This window comes from Homalodisca vitripennis, chromosome 5 (assembly GCF_021130785.1).
Source record: "Homalodisca vitripennis isolate AUS2020 chromosome 5, UT_GWSS_2.1, whole genome shotgun sequence".
Classification (NCBI taxonomy): Eukaryota; Metazoa; Arthropoda; class Insecta; order Hemiptera; family Cicadellidae; genus Homalodisca; species Homalodisca vitripennis.
Window position 1 is genome coordinate 176,743,416 of NC_060211.1, and position 21,079 is coordinate 176,764,494.

The 21,079-nt window shown below is 33.0% G+C and overlaps 2 protein-coding genes across 2 annotated transcripts; one reads left to right on the plus strand and one right to left on the minus strand.

Annotated features, from left to right (window-relative positions):
• The first annotated feature begins 8,880 nt into the window (after positions 1 to 8,880).
• LOC124363963 (NADH dehydrogenase [ubiquinone] 1 beta subcomplex subunit 5, mitochondrial-like) lies at positions 8,881 to 14,279 on the plus strand. Its single transcript, XM_046819233.1, has 4 exons — positions 8,881 to 9,002; positions 12,274 to 12,503; positions 13,581 to 13,687; positions 13,997 to 14,279. The coding sequence occupies exons 1-4, from the start codon at positions 8,948 to 8,950 to the stop codon at positions 14,136 to 14,138; spliced, it is 534 nt and encodes a 177-aa protein (XP_046675189.1). The 5' UTR covers positions 8,881 to 8,947; the 3' UTR covers positions 14,139 to 14,279.
• A 542-nt stretch (positions 14,280 to 14,821) lies between these two features.
• On the minus strand, positions 14,822 to 16,823 carry LOC124363746 (piggyBac transposable element-derived protein 4-like). The gene is made up of 2 exons (XM_046819008.1): positions 16,788 to 16,823; positions 14,822 to 16,476 (listed from the first exon to the last, which is right to left on the minus strand). The coding sequence occupies exon 2, from the start codon at positions 16,322 to 16,324 to the stop codon at positions 14,822 to 14,824; it is 1,503 nt and encodes a 500-aa protein (XP_046674964.1). The 5' UTR covers positions 16,325 to 16,476; positions 16,788 to 16,823.
• Positions 16,824 to 21,079: the final 4,256 nt, after the last annotated feature.

The window sequence follows — 21,079 nt, forward strand, 5'->3', positions numbered from 1 at the left end:
AAGCACTAGCTGTTTCCTGCGGCTTCACACGCTTTTCGTAAAGCTTTGTCCGTATATGAGGACTTCTGGTTCAAGTGAATTATATTTACAATGCCGATGTAAAGTTTGTCTTTTTGCCACGCTCAAGAAAATCTGTCAACACTCGACATGCTGACAACTACATCCTGCCAGCACACCATCTATCACTGTACGGGAGGAAGCCATCGTACATGGGACGCAAGCTCTACAACCTGCTGCCAACCGAGATAAAGGCTCAGAAGGGCAAGAAACTGAAGATGGCACTGAATAGATGGCTGGTGACCAGGCCATTCTACACGCTGGAAGAATATCTACAAGACACATGACCATCTTAGACATCAAGACTGCTCAATTCAACTTATTTATTTTGTAAATTTTAAACTTTAACATTGTATTATTGACGCCAATACATTTCTCTATGAAATTTTGTAAATAAAGAGATTTTGACTTTGACTTTGACTTTGACTCAAAAGTGTATGTACTTTATTATAACGTGGTCTACCACTCAAGCTTTTAGTTCATCAACAGAAATTTATTTTAAAGACAAATATACATCATAACTTAGCGCCTTCAAATACTGTTTGGCTATTTAATATACCCAACTGTTTCATAATTGCAGTTTATAATGTGCAGGCCCTTTTAAAAACTTTAATTTTTTCCAGCCCCGCCTGATGGCGAGTTACATAAATGGGCATAGCATATAAACGTTCTCCGTGAAAAAATACATATATATACAAATTTTCATAAGGATCGGTCAAATAGTTTACGATTCTATAAAGGACATACAGACAAACATTCAGTTTTATACATGTAGATAAAAGAGCATTGTATCCATTCCCTTTTAAAACATTTAAAAACAATAAATTTGTCAAAAGAACCTTTTTTACTGAATGAAAAGTTCAGAATTAGTAGTTAACTTGATGTTAACATTATAAACAAAATGTTCATATAATTTAGAAATTATGTTAAGTACTATGGAAAAACTGAATTCTCACCTGTGCGGAATCAGAACATGGAACTTGGGAAGCGTGGAACACACATCGACCAAAGTTTACATTGTCATCTTTGGTCACAGCGTTCTTGACGCACCATTCTAGGGACCTCTGCATTTTCTTCACAACTGAATTACTTAACAGGATACCAGAATCTGTAGTAATAACCAAGAAAACAGGCGTTATACCATTTAGTTTATCTCGTCCTCTAGGTAACTCATAATCGTATTTTTATAAAGTCAGCTTTATTGAATAGCAGACCTTTGACACACTTCTTTAAAAATATTGAACTGGTGATATAGGTCAATGGTTTTCTGTTAAGCTTGCACAATTGAACACTTTACTGTTACTGCAAATTGATACACTCAATGCTTGCCAAAAGTTTTATTTATTCCTATTCTAATGTTACTTAATGCTTTATGTCACACTTACAAGAAAAGGAGTGTTTGTAAAAAATATAATTAACTTTCAGATCGTTCACAAATTCATCTATGATACTATTATAAAATATTTATTTACAATTTTTACAAAACATACTATGAATTTAAGTTTTTATTAAAAAACTACTTATATTGCAATTTATGACATTTTGGGGTGCTTTTAATACTGAGAAGAATCACTTTGAATTTGCATAAAAGTAGTTCAGACAAAATCATTCTTAATACCCTGATATTATTATTTTTAAACCGTTATCTTGTGTATTTAACCCTTCTCATTCCATTAATTATTTATATAATTGTGTTTTAACATTAAGATAACTAAAAAGGTTTTTTTAAATGAACTGCCAAACTACTTTTTTGTAACTACATGTATACTTTAAAAGATAAACCCCTAAAAAATTAACTTTCATCAATCCATACATAATGTTTGTAAGGCTGCATAAACTTTAATTGGAAATTGTGTACTCAAACTGAAAATGCAATTTAAATTTGTCTGCTGAAATAAATGGCTTAAATAAAAACAAAGGAAAAAATAATTTCATTAAGTATGTAATTCTTCATATTTTCCTAATAAACTATGTTTCATTTGCACAGCATTCCATAGGCTTTAGGTTTGAAGTTAAGTAGCAGAATTTTAGAAAATACAATGCTGTAATAATTATTACTATATCAGATATGTTACCATGCAAGAGTAACTTTAGACTGATAAAAAATCATTTATAATGTAGGGCAAGAAATTATTGTTTTTAAGTAATTAAAAAAAAATGTATTGCTAGTATAATTTTAAAGTTATTTTCAGTAAAAAATTAAGCACGGCAAAATACAGTATATGTATATAAACATTTATCTGTGTCGCTCTTATATGAATTATAAATTGATTTTTAAACTTACCTAATGAACAAATCTTCTCCGATTCATCGATGGTTTGCATAGTCCTGCCGACATGGATGTCGTAAATAATACTGATTTTCTTTGCATAATCAGAGAGCTTTTGTGCGTGTATATATGATGTGTCTTTAATGATAAAAAAGAAATCATAATCTTCCAGAAAGTTATCACTGACGTATTTGATCAGATGAAACGGTTTCAGCGTCTGTCTGGTGTCTGTAAATCCGACAATTCCAGGAAGTTTGAGCAAAGACACATTGAGACGTTGAGCACTTGGTGCATCGATGAAAAACATGATTTTGCTGACAAATTTACTTGCAGTCTTGTTCAGTGCGACGGCCAGAGATGATATGCTCTCCGGTGACGTTAATACGCCAAGAAACAATTTGTTTCTAATGCCTAGTTCAGCTTTGTGAAATCTAGGTCTGATGATACCATGACCTGCCTTCATCGCAATCTTAGGTTTAGCTGCCAAATTTATCTTTGGTTCATAAGCATCATTAACTTGAACAGTCTTCCTGGCGTTATCATTTTCAATTTTTGTGTTGAAATTTGTGCAATTGTTTTGTACAAAAAGTGGTGCCATGTAAATGCTGAGGCACACACCTAGTGTAAATGAAATAATAAAGTAACTGTTTTGTCTAAACACAGAATGGAAAAGTCTAATCATTTTATATTTTTATGTGAACTTAATGTGTTAATTGTACTAAATAATAATGTTGTAGAGTTATAGACAGATACTTCAAACTATTTAAGATTAGAAAGTCATTGGTCAGATCTCAATATCAACTTCCAACTATCCATATAGAACTATAAAAGTAATATCAAGGTAACAGAATGGTCAATGTCTCTGTACTCATTCATTAGCCTGATAATTATTGTGTTTTTCATTCAAAACTCTTTAAACTATTGGTCCCAATGTGCACAGTCAAACAGGGTGTGAGCTTGTCGACCTGAAAAATAACACCTAGTTAGATCAAGAACATTAATACATTTAATAAGAGAGTTACACTGATATTGTACACGAAATTAGTAACTTGAATGTTATTTCAATTCAGTTGAGGTTAGGCCACTTCGGGTGGTACCAATATTAAAAAAAGAATTAACTAGGAAACCTAACAATTTTTCTGACTAAAATAATAGGTGTTTAATCCTACGTCAATCCAATCCAATTTCATGTGGTCTTTTGGTAACATGTTTCGAATGTTAACCTTCTTTGTTGGACCTTCGTAACTGTGGTGGCGGATGGCTTTGTCATACAATTAAAATTATACAACACAAAACACATATAAATATAAAAAAAAAAATATTACATGAATGCTGCATCGTGTCCTGTTTAAAGATTAAAACCAAATAACTCTTAAATGCAATTACCTTTAAATGCAATTGGAAGTAATAATCTTGCTTTTCAAATTCCCGTGTGATAGATAACAGTTCTGTTACCCTCTCTTATTATAACTATCCCCTCCTTAGTTTATTATCCTCCTCCACTAAAAACCTAGATTCCTCCCAGTCCCCTAGATTGATGACTAATTTAGATACCAACTAATTAAAAATGCTTTAATAACTTTTTTACAATATATATAGTTTGCAACCGCCTAAAAATTCTTTCTGAAAACGAAAGTTAACTATTTTAAGAAATTGTTAAAAGTGGTTAGAGATTGTTTTAAGTAACGAAGCTTAAGTAAACATTACTCAAAGACACAGTGTATAACACCGTCTTACAACAATAATCTTGGAAAAGCAACAATTATTTAAAATTACGTTATAGTATAGTTCTGCAATTGCTTTCCCAATAACCCCAAGTACAAACAAAAATTTTATTTTAGATTACACAATAAAAATAAAATTAGTTTTGAATTCTATTTATACATATTTACAAACAATGTTAGTCAGCAGATTTACACATAGCCTATGGCTGGCACTATTGTTTCTATTACTCTTAGGTATATTAATTTTCTAATTTTACACACAGTAACTATTTAGAATGATCTCTATCTATATTTTGGTTTTAACTACATGTTTATCATTAAAACATAATTCAGTACAAAATACATAAAAGAGATCTAATCAGCCTGTGGCATTTCTCAACCTAGATGCTTCAGACGAGCAATTCCGCTAGTAGTGGACTTTGAATAAAATCTGATGGCCGATTAGATCAACAAGTGGTGGTGTTCGGAATATACTAAAGCCCAATAAATCGGTGTATGGCATTGGTAGGGTATGATAAGCGGACCCGGTTTTTTATATTGAAGAATGTAATCATCGATACCTAATATTCGCATCTCAAATCCTAGACTATCAATCGATATAAAGGTGTTTGTAGTCCGCAACAACAAACATATGTTTAAATTAAAATGTGAATTTAATATTAACAGTGATCAAACAAAGCATTATAACCAAAATTAGGAAAACTGAAGACGACCATATTTACTCCTCTCACAGTTACATTTGTTTCTTTCCCACAAATTTCACATAATGGGTTTTTCGGTACGAGTCCAACATGTTGAAGCCACGAAAAACATGTCTTATCATCTTTCAAAGCAATGTTGTGTAGTTTTCTAAAATTGACTGCCATTCTTAATAATCAAATGTTACTTATGTAAAATCGAAATATTACCTTACATGTATTACTTGAAAGTGTTTACAGCTGTAAATATAGATTATTTAAGTTAATTGTTAAAAGTAATTAATTAGTATCGATTGATTATATCGATGGTTATGATTGAGTAATATCGTTTGCCAATTTCGATATAAAAAACCGGGTTCGCTTATCGTAACCCTACCCTTAAATTACAGCTGCAGTTTTAGCTCAACACTTGTTCTATACCATGGCAATATTTGCAGCAAAAAAAACATGAGTCCAGTGGTAAAAAAGGGTTTAAAAGGCCTATAAGTTCCATTTTATTATAGCCTAATCGATGAGACTCTACTGTTAGTGAACCAATACAGGCAATACCATTGATAAATTAGAATTAAGTAACCTGATTAATTCTATTGTAATCTCTTTTTTAACACCTTAGAACTATTCTTGTTTTAAATACTGATGTAGATTACTGTTCAGACTAACCAAAGGACAACTTGTAATTTACAAGCTTCAATACAATCACTATTCACTAAATTCATAATCAATTACAAAAACTTTTACATTTAACATTTTTATTAAATAATCAACAACAAAAACATTAACCTGTTCTTGATTTTGTTTACACATTTTACAGTTTTGAGTTTAATGGTCAATAATCATTACTCTATGTCCTTCTTTAATCAGTGGTCTCTGTCCAAAGAGTAAAGACTGGAGAGATAACCTTTTTCAAGTATATTACAAACATTTGCAGAACAGGTTATTACATGACACATAATTCAATATTTGACTCGTGTTAATTTAATATAAAAGACATTATTTTATCTCTTCCACAATTTATCACTTTGAACTGCAGTATTGTTCTACTATCGTACTGTTATGTTACTAGTCTACATTTACAGCGTTTATTGCTTCTGCGTTCATTCTTGTAGCATCGTACCACAGTCTGACTCGATTATAATACTTTTAAATCCATACCAACCTGTTGATAATCTAGCTTACATGTTGTATCATATCATTGTTATCATCTCACAACTTAGTCTGTATTATTACTTCAAGTTGTTTAGTTTAAACCGGTTACTATTCATTTAATAATATTTAATGTGTATGTATATAAAAATCTGTACTACCGTACCCCCACTAATATCCTGATTTAATTATAATTCACGATTTTTACTCATTACTAATAAAACAGTTTCTAAGCTTATTTCAACATTCCCAATCCTCCCTTCTTTCATATAATGCTGTGATGTGGTTTAGTATTCAACTAACTATCAAGTGACATCTACTGTGGACATCACCACGAAGTGAAATACTTGTCTCTTGTTTTCTTTATCATCAGGGACTTTGCCATAGAAGAAATGAAGAAAAGTGTGTTATAACTGTGGTTTTAGTACTGCTTCAACTATATTTTCCCCTGTAATAAGCGTTTGGAACAATGCACTCAAACTTTTATTAGGAAAGTGTGGCCACAATTTGGCAAGATCTGTGAAGCCTTGAGATGTAACTAAAATTGTCGGAGAAACATTTGGACAAATCGGATATCAAGCTGCCCAAAGGGATTCCCGTATTAAGATCAGTGAATAAATGTACATCTTCCTGAAATTATTATACACTATCGCCTGATTGAGATCCATTAATTCATTCGATTGTCCACATGGGAAACAAATAGAGGCGACCTGAAAACAGCCTTGGTGTTGTAAGAAGGCACTATGAGCAATTGCTCACTGTAATGTATTTAAAGACCAAACACTTTTTTCACTATTCCATCCCTATTCATCTTCGAATGTCTGATGTATGTAAAATTTTCTAGTAACAAATTTAAATGGTTATTGGCCATAAATACAACAATATAAAAATATAAATTTGCTTTTCAACACAAATTAACAATTTTAAAAGTCCGACAACATAGGAAAAAAAACGATTTCAAGTACTTTTCAATTCTTTAAAGAAGAAAGATAAACAAAATAAATTTAGAGAGCAACAAAAGCCATGTAAACCATAAACTTTAAAGCAATTGTCAAAATAGAATTCAGAACCTGGAATCTTACTAACCTGCTGGCCCTGATAAACTTGGCTTATACATGAGCCATTTTATCGCGTCTCCTTAAAAAGGAAACACATTGACGTACCTAATGCCTGTGGGATTGGCTGGACTAAGGATATGTAAGATATAAATGTGGGAAGAATGGTTTCTTTCAATGTTTACATCTTTTTAATTATAACTATTATTAAATACATCCAGTATTCGATTGATTGACTTTACTAAATTAACCCACACTGCTAGTGACAGAAGAAAAACACCGATTTGGATAGTACTTATCAAGTAACAGAATCAAATTTAAGAGGGTCTTTTGGCTATAAGTGTTGCTTACAGCAGCATCTTACTGCAGACGCTGAACGAAAAACTTGCCTTAAGCAAGTACATATCAGGTAACAGATCATCACGTACTAAATAATCTTCAAGTATTTGGACACAGATTATTTCCGGTTTTGGACGATCATTCTTGCCATATTAAAAAAACCGTGGAAAAGTACATATTCATTGGTAAAAAATGCATTTAAAATAATCCATAGCATCTATATTATTTTTATATCCGCATTGTGAAATATTATAGATACATACATACCTTAATGTATCAGGATACATACATATGAAAAGAAAATAAATGAATAATACCTAACACAGAAAAATCTGAAATGTAAACACACAAGAAGGTTATTGGTTAGACAGATCGTTTAAGATTTTCTTTTTGTTTTAAATGTTTCAGAACAGATACCAAACTCAGATAAAATCAGATCGCCAAGACAAAGTAACCGAGCCAGTTGGTTACTATAATCGTAAAGTGTTTGCTGTGGTACGACAGCTGATGATATTTGTCGGTATTGTTATAAAACTAGCTGAAGTCGACTTTTGAAAGAATCTCAGTCCAAATGGGGTGTTTATTGATAATTGTGTATAGAAAGGCGACATCTGTTCTTAGTTTTATTGATTGTAAATCAAGTTACTCCGTAAGATTGCCGATAGGGACACCACGCTAGCCCATTCTAACACTTGTGTTCCTCAAATATCTCCTCTGTAAATCGTCCAGCCTATCCCAATACCTACTGTGTGTAGAAGAAATCAAAACTACAGACGCGTATTTTAATCCTCTTTTTATCAGTTAACTAAGAACTTTGATATCAATTCATTTATTGTCATTTTTTTCAGTCAGGTACAACATAAAATAATCCATCACGAATAAATAAAATTTAATAAGAGTAATAACAGTTATAACACACATAATGTCATCTTACAGCCACAGAAACAAAGTAAATAGAAATTTAGTTTTACAGCAGTACATCAAATCACAGTTCTTTTAATCTAAAAAATAATATCATTCCATGGATTGTTAACTTCTGTGATTAATCTAGCCTTGAGTCCAAGTAGATTATAACATAAGAAATTCATTAAATATTTCGACCTTACTGTGAAGGAACATCTTCACCCAGCAGATAGGTGTTAAGTTTTTTTATATCACATTTGTTGACTGGTGGTAGCTCTCTACTGTACAATTGAAATAATTCAAGAATTACAAGACTGACGTTTCAATGCGTTGTGAACCGGACAACTTGGACGATAGTCTTTATCAACAAAACAGTTAATAACATATTGACTGTTGTTATATTTCGATATAACATTAAATATAAGTGTAATACTAAAAAATTGAAAACTTTACTACACTACTAATGCACTACATTCATTTTACTAGTGTAATAGTTATTGCTGAACAAAGCTGGTACATTTATTTACCATCCACCATGAAGCCATACCTATTTGTTAACATCTGTGGTCTATGACTTGTCATATGCTGGAGGTCAATAAACAGGGCAGAATTTTTGTCGGCTGCTCCGTAGTTATTGTGTTATTTTTTTTAGTCCTTTAGATAACCTCTTCAATTACAATTTTCTCATATTTAGTCTTGTTGAATTGATTTCACAAGTGAAAAATCTAACTTTTTACGTGCCACCTAATTTAAAACAAAATGGTAGTTTGGAGTTCTTTTAGACTTTTGAACACGTTAGCAAGGAAAAATGAATGTAAGTACTACATAACACGATAACACATTTTATAGCACTAGGGTTTTTAGTAGTCCTAGACAATTATTACTATTTCAGATTTGGCCTATTGTTTACAAGCCCCACTCCACATTTTTAAATGATTTTTTTATTGGATTTTTGATTTGATTTTTTTAGATGGAAAGTTCTTAAGAAGTGAGTAGGATAGCATACAATCTAAACTTATCAAGTTGAGGAACTCTCCTCGCAGAATTTCTTATAATGTATCACATTTCATAACTGTTAGTCCAAATATAAACTATTATATGTCAATGTATTCACAACTATATGGAGAGCATTATAATAACAATATCTTATTGTTTCCATGGAAACATATTTTTGTTTTTTTTTTACAAAATGTAAGAAAACTTTTTTTGGACATTATTTTTGTAAATATTCCGTTGTGTAATTGCTTAGCAATAAGCTTTAAGTTACATCAAAACTGTAAATGTGTAACTTAAAAATTTTGTCCTGATTCCAAAAATATATAATTATTGTAACTTTTACCTCGAAACGTATGTGTTACATGGCTTTGTATGAAAAATCACGCGTAACTTATTTACTTATTTTCAAAAATGTGTAGTTTTCTAAATAAATATTATTTTTCGTGGGTAAACATCATCTCATGACTGCATTTTTACTTATATAAGTATGACAGATAAAACAAAATTAAAATAAAATAATAAATTTTAATCTTATCTTATTTACATATGTACAATATATACGAAGTTTCATTTTTTCACTCAGCGTCACTAGATTTATCGGTCTCTAAAGTTTTCACCCATACTAAAACTATAACCTAAGAAAGCTAAAAAAAACAATAACAACACTATAAAATACAATTTCCACAAATACTGTTCGATTCGTAACCTCAAATACAAAACCCGGCAATTGTTTACAGTTTCACCACAACAATGTGGTTGACCCGTACTACGTTCACGTCAGCTGTCCATAGAGAACGATGTTTTACGGTAAACAAAGAAGACAATAAATTGAAGTAAGAACAGTAAATCGGTACTATAGTTAATGCTGTTCCAGAATATATCAGATAAAAATAATTTATATGACCTTAATTGCCTAAAATTTCAATAACTGTACATGTCTACTTTGGCGACGAATATTCGTCGTTGCCAAATCGGACGGGCCTTTGGCGACGAAAATTCGTTTCATACCAGCTGGAGGGTTAAGCAAGGCCTACTTTAACCCTTTTAGTGCCAGAGGAGTTTTTTTAAGTTGTGCTCCACCAGTGCCAAGTATTTATAACAAGTGTGTACCTGCCAGTGCCAGAGGGTTTCTATCTCATTTTACGATATGTTTTTAAATAATTGTAATGTCTGTTATTTGTTTCACAAAATTTAATGATTGATATACTTAATTATAGATAAAAAGTCAGTCTATTGGAATGAAAATACTAAATACAAGCTTACTGAAATTAAAATCTTATTACAAATAATTTACTTACATGATCAAATTTTTGGTTTTTTCATTTGGACATTGTTGTGGTTATTATAAAATAGATTGGCTCTATTCAATAAGACATACTTATAAAACACCCCATTGAAATTTTGGGCTACAGTATAATAAGTGGCCACCAACATTAATTGGAATATCATTATCGATTTTAAATATAGATACTATTGAATATAACATTTGACCTATAAATATTCATAAATAATCATTGCCAGCTGTTGCCTGTGACATCATTTTCAGCTGGTTGTTATTTCGTTTATGTAGGGGTAGGCTAGTGATGACAAGAACAATGGCGATGAATATGCAGACATTAGCTCAAAAATGTTTTTTTAAACACTTAAAAGAGCTTTTTATTGATGAGATAAAAACTAGAATTAAAGGTGGAAATCAGATAGTCTTTCGCTGCAATAATAGTAAGAACAAACATGACGTACCTAAAACTGACCTTGAGAAGACTTGTTTTGAACATTCTAAATTTGGTATTTATTTATTTACATACGGGTATACACCATTTTACATATGATATAGGTATTATGAAAATACATCATTACAAACTAGGTTGTAACCTAGTTATTAGGTTAGTTCTTTACCTGGAGAAGAGATCAGATTGCAGATCTCGAAACGTAGTGTTACTGATTTCTTGTTTCACTGAACAATGGCAAATGTCCAGAAAAATCCTATTTCCTTAACAATCCTTTCCATCGTCAAAAATAACCTTCAAACAAAGAAGTACCATAGGTGTTTAACCAATTACAGCTCTGGAGAAGAGCCAAGTTTACAGTGTTAATAAATAAATAAATAAAAATGCCTTTATTAATTTGAACGTTTCTTGGATACATTGATTTTCAGAGCAACTCATGTCACGTTTTAACTATTACAATTTCTAAATTTAAATAAACCAAAATGACAATTTTAATCTAAAATGTATTAATGTAAATGTAACTAAACTATACAAAAGAGTAACAAAATAAATATATCGACACACATGTAAAATCTTAATTTCTAATTAAAAACTACAGAGATAACAGATGAAATTTCTTAATATTTTTTATATTTTAACTTGAGAGGATATCTCCTCTGAGACATGCAGGGAAGAAATTGTACACTGTTGGGCCAAAGAACGAGAAACTTCTTCCAGTCTCCCTTGTCACTCTGGGAAAGCGAAGTTCCCGATCATATCGGGTGCTTCGCTGTGAGACCTTCTCCCGGTACGTTAGTCTCTCACTCAGGTACTGAGGCTCCTTGAGGGAAAGAACCTTGTGGATCATACAGCTAGTAAGTATCCTGCATACGGTTGTCACATGTAGCATATATAAGGTCTCGGTAACCAGACACGTGAGCGAATCGTCCAAGATTGAAAATGAGCCGTAAAGCACCATTCTGGAGTTTTTGTATTCACTCAGTGTCACCTCTTGAGATGCTATTGCCATATGTAAGATAGTAGTAAAAAGACTGATAGAACTAGTGACTGTATGAGCTGCAGTTTTGGTCTCTGGCAGTATATTCTTAAACCTGTAAAGGTCCTTGAGCCTGCCTTAGGCACGATGGATAGCATGCGTGACATGGTCAGTGAAAGTGAGTATGCTGTCCAACATAAGTCCAAGATTTTTACCTTCTCATGTGGCTATAGGAGCAAGTCAAATAGTGTTCTACAGATCAACGTGATAATTTCAGTTATCAAATCGTTTCTTTATCATTTACATATAGTAACATTTTATAATTATTTAACAATAAATAATCACTATTTCACTGCAAGGACTACAACTCTTCTCCTTTGTTGCAGTAATGGTCCCTGTGGTAAAGAGATACATGGGAGGAGGCCATGGCAACACAATGAACATTGAAGTGTCAAGATGGCAGTGGCACAAGTTTAAAGATTTATTTCACTATTATGTCTTGGTTGGGGCCATCCCTCTGTCCCTCATCTGCTTCTATGTCAACATCTTCATTGGGCCTGCAAAACTTGCGGAAATACCGGAAGGATACACTCCTAAACATTGGGAATACCACAGAGTAAGTTACTTTCTCACTGATCTTTAAGTAGGTCTTTGTGTCTAAAATTGTTGTCAGGTGCCTTTCATCAATTGTGTATTGTCCAGGCACTGCTTAAAGAGATGGGGTACTGAATAACTATGAGTATTAGCTATTACTTTCAAGTTCTAGAGTTTAAATGAAAGCTGTGTTTTTGTAAGTGATGTAAATTCTTTTTATTGGGGGTGATATCTCAACCTGTAAAGAGATGTACAAAGAATCTTAAGTTAGATTAAAAGTACATTAAGAAGCATGTTTTGCTTTTTATTCAGTCTTCTAATATACGTGATTTGGTTCCAAGAAATGAAGAAAGTGTGTGTGTGTTGTCTTAAGCACTCCATTATTTAACCTCAATATTATCATTGTACCCTCCCTCCCCTGGCCCTGGTACTACCTGGCCTTTCCCGCACTTCATGTTCTCTTTCAGTAAATGTTAATATTAAATTAAGTTGTGTTAATTCAAATTCAGGTGGTATCAGACTTAAAGTATTTTATTTAGATGCGGTTTGGTAAATACATTTACAGTTTTTCATCAATTACACAAATCAACAATCTCCTCTACTATGCTACCACTTCTTGCCACCACATTCTGTTGTTAGAATTGCCTAATCACACAACTTACTAATAACAACTTTTGAATACTACAAGGAGACACATCACAACTAATTTTGGATCACACCTTCTTAGGGCAGAAACATCTGTCGAGGTCACATAAGTAGAAGTGAATGTACAAAAAGAAAGCATGCAACCTGCCGATTAAAAATTGTATAACTTAAGTGCAGATTGTTTGAATTGTGATCTATAGTATTTTGGAATTGTTTTGTATAGAGTTGTTTAATACTAACTATTCTGCCAGTTTACGGAGGAGTATAAATAATAAATATGCACAATATTTGTATGTTATATTATTTACAATAACTTTATTATTATTTGACTAAAGAAATTAATGAAACTCAGCTTATATATTTCTTTTTAAATATATGTGCTGTTTTGAGGAATTATACATTACTTCTGATATTTATCTGTCTTTTTTAACCGGTATTTATAACATTTTTTCAGCATCCCATAACAAGATTTATTGCTCAATATCTGCAACCAAGCTTCCAACAAGAGTATGAGAAGTACTTGCATCACCTCTATGAAGACGATGAAGCAGCTAAAATGAGGTAACTCTTTTAACATCATTAGCTGTTACTCATAGCTCCATTACATTAGCTATATTGCAATGTATAAACCATGATGTGGCAGAGTTTATTAGGAATTAAAAAATATGAGGGCCGTTCTTTTTTCAACCTCCGATATCACACCATGACGGCCAGAAAAGTGGCAAGTCCTTGGTATGCACAGTACACAATCGCGCATCTTCCCCGCTACAACATTTGCAGAGTTCAAGTAGTCAGTTTGCTCTCCTAGCTGCAGTCACATTAGACTGTTGTAGTGATTTTATGGACATGATTGTATTATTTAATTTACAGGTTAGTTGCGAAGGCGATCAAGGAGAAAATGGCTGAGAGACACGACTATCAAGCCTACTACTATCGTCCAGTTACTGCTAAGTACTTCCGAGAAACAAAGGCTATCACAGAGAGAACAAAGGAAATTATGGGAGAGAATTAGAAGGATCTTTGAAATTTGATAAGATAGTGAATATAAAATATCTCTTATGTCTTGTCTAACAAATAGTTACATTTTTAAGGATGTATAAATAAAACTGGCAGATTATTGTAAGAATAATAAACAATGTTGTTGAATAAATAACCGTCTTTAATTTTTTTACTTAAAATGATTTCACCTACCATTACTTTGATCCTTACAATTTTAAGTTGTAAATTAAACTTCACCTAGACGTGGTGATGTAAACTCTCTGCAGTACCACAATTTTTCTAAGCCAACTGTTCTTATATTTTTTATAAAGCATATTTTCAAACCCAACATTGTTCCGAACTTAATGCATTACATATAATTTTTTCATAAAAGAACACTTTCAAGACTCGTGTCATCATGAAGGTGTTAACCTCTTAATGCCCACTACATGATGCAGTATATAAAAAAAATTATTTTATGCTAAAAGTTACTTTAAATGGTACTTAGATGACCTGTAATTTTTTTCAGATTTTTAAATTTACTATTTAACCAAATTTTGGGTAAGTGCCAAATCTGGCACATTGGGCAATAGAGAAAATAGTGCACTTTAGAGAAAGTAAACAGGACATAAGAAAAACTAATAGTATATTGCTTCATAATTACAGTATATTTAGAATTATAAGTAAAACACATTACTACACAGTATAAGGAGCACCTTACAAGTGGAAATCCACAAAACAGTTCTTTCCTTTGTTTAGGCAGAGGTGAACTTTACACTTTTCACACATAATGGATGATTTCTGCTTGCAGAAGGGATGCTTGCATCTCTGCCTATCTTCGACAACAGATGGCCAATGTCCAACTCCATCTTTTCTAACATCTGGTATAGGGATATTGACACATGGACCTTTCTTCTTTTTCTTTGAAAATTCGTTCTCTACCCTGTCTGTTGATGGCCTTCCTCTTTTTATTGGGTCAGCTCCTAAGTTACAAAGAGACTCGGCCACCTCACACCGGAAAGCTAGCAAATCCATTACTCCCTGCTTAGCAATTCCATTATGTTGACAGTCTCGTCTGAAGAGAAGCCATCCATTGACAATACTTACGTCAACAAAGTGGAACAAAAACCTCAAATAAAACTTCCGAGATCTTAGATTAATTCGGTAGTAGCTGATAAGTCCATCTAGAAGGTCCACTCCCCCCATGAACTTATTGTATGTTGTAACGATTTTAGGGCAAGTGACATCAATCTGCTCACGACCTTTAGAGTCAAAGCGTTTGCACAGTGTTGATAGGGCAAGCAGACTCAAAAGTTGACGCAAGAGACACCCTCGATTGTCTAACCATTTTACAGCCCTAATTTTTACCCCATCAATTGTTGCCTCTTTTTCCTCATAAGACCCACGGCCTTTCTTTTTCATTTCTTGGTCAGATGAAAACAACAAGCCTGGAAATCGTCCTAGTCGAATGGTCCCGAGGGATTGGAAACCAATATTTGCTAGAGTCACTAAGAGAGCTGGTGATGAGTACCAGTTATCAAAATAGATTAAGAATTTGTTTTCATTACGAGGCAAGTGTTCAACCAGTCGTAAAACAACATTTGAACTAGCTCCAATGTCAGGTAGGGAAGTAGCAGGTAGTATGCGACCAGTGTAGATCTCAAAATTGTGAATCAGACCCTTGCTGTCACAAAGTACAAACAGTTTGTATCCCCACTTGTGGGGTTTCATCGGGTTGTACTGTTTTAGTAAAGATGTGCCTTTGAAGGGCACAATCTGTTCATCAACACAGAGCATTTGTTCCTCAATAGGAATGTTTTTGAATTTGTTTTGAAGAGCATCAACTAGTGGGCGGATTTTAAATAGCCTATCTTTGTTTGGATCATTCTGTAATGGCATGTGATCATTGTTATTGAAGTGCAAGTTGGCCTTCAGTTCCTCCCATCTGTTACGTGACATAACATGTGCAACCTTTTCTACTCGTGTATTTCCATTCCAATACATCCTACTCCTAGGTAGACCATAAATGCTCATGTAGATGCAAATGCCTATAAACTGCTCTACTTCCTTCTCTGAGGTATTCAAGGGTTTATTCGGATTTTTTTGGACACTATACAAGTTTGACTGAGTAGCAATCAAAGTTAAAAGGTCATTGTCAAAAAAATCTTTGAAGTAGTCAACTGGAGACTGAAGTACATGTTCGTTACTTAATTCTAGCATTGGCGGAGAAGGTTTCTCACTGTTATCTGGATTCACTTCATTCCAAGCAGGTGCTGGTTTTTTTGGAATCTTCTTTTTTGTGGCTGTAGACGTTGAAGGGATGTTCTCTTCGTCTTCATCTGTGACATCACTGGAGCTCGCTGCATTGTTCACTGAAACAAAACAAACTCGCTGTTGCCTTGCTTTTTTTCAAACCACAAAAAAGTATGTATTTCACACTAAAATAAATAACATATTGAGGTCTTTACTAGTATATAACAGCACCGCTGAAACAATTTTCTATACAGCCTAGTGTAACATAATCTGAATTATCCTAACCGTGTGCATTAAAAATGGTGCTGTCATAACAAGAAAAGACATATAATAAACAGAACATAGCCTATTAGTATTGAATATAAATTTAGATTAGTAAGTATGAGCCTAACTAAGTTAATTATGGAATTAATGGTATAAATAAACTTACAAAATAAGGCTAACTTGTTCTTTTTGTCACGGCCAGGGGTGTGTAATCTGGATCCTCATCTGAGTCATCCACCAAACTGTCTTCACTGTCATCGGGGGGTAAAAGCGAAGTTGTGTTGTTATGTCTTCTTAGTCGACAATGTGACATCTGACAAAAATAAACATTGTTGTACAAAAAGCTTGTAGGTTGACTTTAATGCCCAATGTGCCATTTTTGGGACGAACTGAAAAACTGCAGTTTTACAGTTGTGCCCAATGTGACAAATTTGGCACAAACCTAAAAAGCATCATAAAACATAAACTAGACATATTTTATGAACTAAAACTACTGTAACACACTTTCAGTTAACTATGTAAACTAGACCATATTTTATAAAAAGGGTACTTACTTTTTTTCTGCTAAATACAGGTATGAAGACTTAGAGGTTATGAAGAATTGGTGTTTACTGTGTATGGTAGATCTGCTCACTGGCTGTAGTTCACATAACTGCCACCAGGCAACAGCACAGTACAGTAAATTATTGAAAATAGTTCCATATGTGTCACAATGGGCATTTAAGGTTGTAATTTTCATTCTGACACTATACTACATGCATAAAATGGGTATGTGACAAATTTGGCACAGTGGGCGTTAAGAGGTTAACAATTTTACAAGTATTGTAGCCTACATTTCTGCTCTTCGCAGAACTTTTGATTCTAGTCATTTAAATTATTTTTATAGCTCATGGCCATTCATTTAAATATTTAAAAGTTCTTTGTACCCTTGAAAGAACACTTGGATTATTTCTTGTATTTTAAAATAAGAAACTCTATTAATTTAGAATATAAATTATAAGTCAATAACAACTCATTAGTACTGATACGCTAAAATCTAAGTTTTTGAAGTGGAGCATTTTTGGGTTTAAAATTATTTTATATTTATAACATAGTTTTTTTAACTGTATCCCCATGTTAGAAACAAAGCCTTGGATGACTGGTTGATAGCTAACCAGGTGTTTTTCTTCTGTAATTTTATAAATTGTTTGTTGAAAAAATTTACTTTTATCATTAAAATAAGTATTTCCTTGAATCAATGTTGTTAATATATATTTTTTTTTAATTCTTATAAAACTAATGAGATCATTTTCAACTTAATTTACCCATCAAAACCTTTAAAAATATTATCATACAAATCTAATAGTTAGCCTATTTATTTGGTAGCTTAGTCATTGATAGAACGGGCATACCTGAACAGCTGTGAAGGAAACAGTATTTTTCCGGACATTTGCCATCGTTCAGTGAAACAATAAATCAGTAACACTAAGTTTCGAGATCTGCAATCTGGTCTCTTCTTCAGGTTATTACCTTATAAATAATTAGGTTAGTTATTACCTTATAAATAATTAGGTTAGTTATTACCTGAAGAAGAGATCAGATTGCAGATCTTGAAACGTAGTTAGTGTTACTGATTTATTGTTTCACTGAACGATGGCAAATGTCCGGAAAAATCCTGTTTCCTTCCATCGTCAAAAATAACCTTCAAACAATGAACAGCTGTGTGTAAAACACTATTTATTGTTGAGACCATACAGAATTAAACCGTTACACTGATAAGGGTAACAAATGGAGCCCTTATTGACCTCCTGCTCAGCTCAAATGAAATCTTAGTTAACAGAGTTTAGCATTTCCACTCAGCAATTGCATAACCATATGTCAATCTAACTTGTATTTAAAGTGCAGTATATCAGAATTGACCCTTTAAAGGACTGAGATTTAAATGCAATTCTCAAACAATAACAATGTTTGCCAGCTTTAAGTTCATACATTTTTCAATTAAAAACTTTTCCTTGCAAATTACAAAACATTTTTATTTGCAATAAATAATAAAATCAGCCTCTTAACTCTACATCAACAAAATATAAACTAATTTTCATACTTTGATGTTTGGCTCCATCAAATGCCAAACATCATATACATACTGTACATACATAAATGATTTGTGATATTTCATTACATTGATAGGACACCATAGCAGTTATGGTGGCATTGACACTAGGATCGAACAAATCTAATTGATGCTTGCTATGATATGTGATTTAAGTAGTGAAATGTTATTTTAGTCTCTTATTTTGCCAAGAGAGTGCAGTACTAGTCATGTCTGGATAAGGATTGAATTTTTATAACTCCACAATATTAAATGGCAAATCAGTGAGATCAATTAAAAGTATCTGTTGAGATGAGGTACAGGAAGTGGTTAAGTCTCCGAGCTGACAAAGAGAACAGCCATGACCACCCGCAATGGCCTATTAAGAACTCACTTTTGCAATACATCCTCTCCTTATTAAAACCCAAACTGGATGTTTTGCCTCTATGGAGGTTAGTGTCACGTTTTGAAAGAAGGTGCCTTATTAGATTACAAGGCTCAAGCTGATAGTAACCAGAACTTACCTCCTTTCACAAACACATAATCTTTTACTCCAGTACAATTTTGTGTTAACAGTTTGCACATTTACATATATTATAAAGTAGCAGTTACCCACGGCTTTGCACTTGATTTTCTGTTGAATAAAAGTTAGTTACATACTGTCCTTTATACTGGCATAATAAATACTCCTGGAAATTTTTGATTGTCACTGTAAGGTATTCCAATCTCCTGAACAATTTCAGAATAATTGGACTTTTAAATTTAAAGAACAATGTTCTAGAGTTCTGAAGATGGAGTATGAAACAGTTTTTGAATACCAATAAAGTACAGAAATTTCTATGTTGGTTTCTTAGTATTTTATGGAAGTTTCAGTTTCTGGTTTGAATCAATTATGCACACACCATAATAGAACTTCTTTTGTTCTTATAAATGAACTAAAGATAATAATAATTAGCATCCTGATTCAGGTAAATACTCTGCACATATCAGATCAGACGCCACAAAGATTTCTCTTCAACAAACTCTTCAGGGTTGTGATACGTTCTAGGAAGGCTTTGGTCGAAGAGAAAGAAACCTCTTCTACCAGCGGAGCTAGAATAAAACAAAAAGTGGGATCTCTGGGGATGAAAGGCTAACTTGAACTCCGTGTCCAATATGAGGGAACCTAAACCGTTCTATGGCATTTCTAGGTGTGAATCCTTTGGGGCTGTCTCGGAATGGGTTCACACTGAACATGAAGAGAACGTGAAGGCTGCATCCGGGTTTAAAAATGAGCAGAATGGTTCTACAGTCGCCCTTCCCTAGGGTGGTGTCTGAGCTTCTCTCACTAAGTAGATCGGTGTCTTCTTAAGTTAGGAGTGTAATTACGGGACATGGTCACCTGAGGAAGCATCTTCACAGAGTCAGCATTCTTCGAGAGGATCCGCTCTGTAGAATGTGTGACGAGCAGGTGGAAACAGCTGAACACCTGCTCTTTGACTGCCCTGCAATAACAAAGGAACAGTACGCCATCTTTGGTCGTTTGGACAAGAGTGGCGAATTTCCCCACGAGGATATGATCTGTTGTTTTCTGAGGTTTTTAGAACTGCTGAAACCATAGACTGGTCGGCCTCATAGTGTGCTTCCAGGGTGCACAAAAGGCCCTTGAGGCTTATGTACATGGCAATAACCCGCTCCATAGAAGAAGAAGAAGACGTGATGTAACAGCTGTTACAATGTCATAAAGATTTAGATGACTTACATTGTTACATGACCATGTAAATATTTCTAAAAAGGTCATAGGATATATATTAGCATAAAAAATCATGATTTTTCGGACTCATAAATATTAGAACAAAAAGCGGGGCTATAGCAAGCTTGCCTTTTTTAGCAAGACTAGTGAGGGCTATGTATACACAGCATAATCTTTTTAGGCTATAAATAGCTTGCTTGTCCTAATAGGATTAAGTTTAGTTTTCAAAAGTAGGCTAAGTTCACTAATTATGCCTCAAAAATTTAAGCAATAAAGGAATAAATAACTATACAAGTTAAGAAACTTAACAACTTTATTTTTTACAAAACCAGCAATAAGCATAATAATAATTATTATTTCTTGAATATTACTGAACTACTTTAGATTATTTATTATTATTAGCTCTTTGGACCCTCCAAGTGCTGACTGTCACACCTCTTTAATAATTTAGAAGCTCCTATCATTTTAATGCTTGGTGGTGATCAACATCGACAAGTGTATTGCAAATGGCAATGACGTATTTTTGTTGATTTAATGCGAACCTTTTTTTGACGTTTGTCATAGTCATCGCAAAATACAAATATCACCACTAATGCTTTAAAAAATATATATAAATCATCAATATTGGAACTCTTGATAAATTGATTTATTACATTAA

Excerpts from the sequence above, each read along its gene's own strand:
- LOC124363963 (XM_046819233.1), top strand. The coding sequence starts at position 8,948 with ATGGTAGTTTGGAGTTCTTTTAGACTTTTGAACACGTTAGCAAGGAAA. Across the intron at positions 9,003-12,273 it reads GTTAGCAAGGAAAAATGAAT|TAATGGTCCCTGTGGTAAAG; the intron begins GTAAGTACTACA and ends CCTTTGTTGCAG. Across the intron at positions 12,504-13,580 it reads AACATTGGGAATACCACAGA|CATCCCATAACAAGATTTAT; the intron begins GTAAGTTACTTT and ends ACATTTTTTCAG.
- LOC124363746 (XM_046819008.1), bottom strand. The coding sequence starts at position 16,324 with ATGCTAGAATTAAGTAACGAACATGTACTTCAGTCTCCAGTTGACTAC.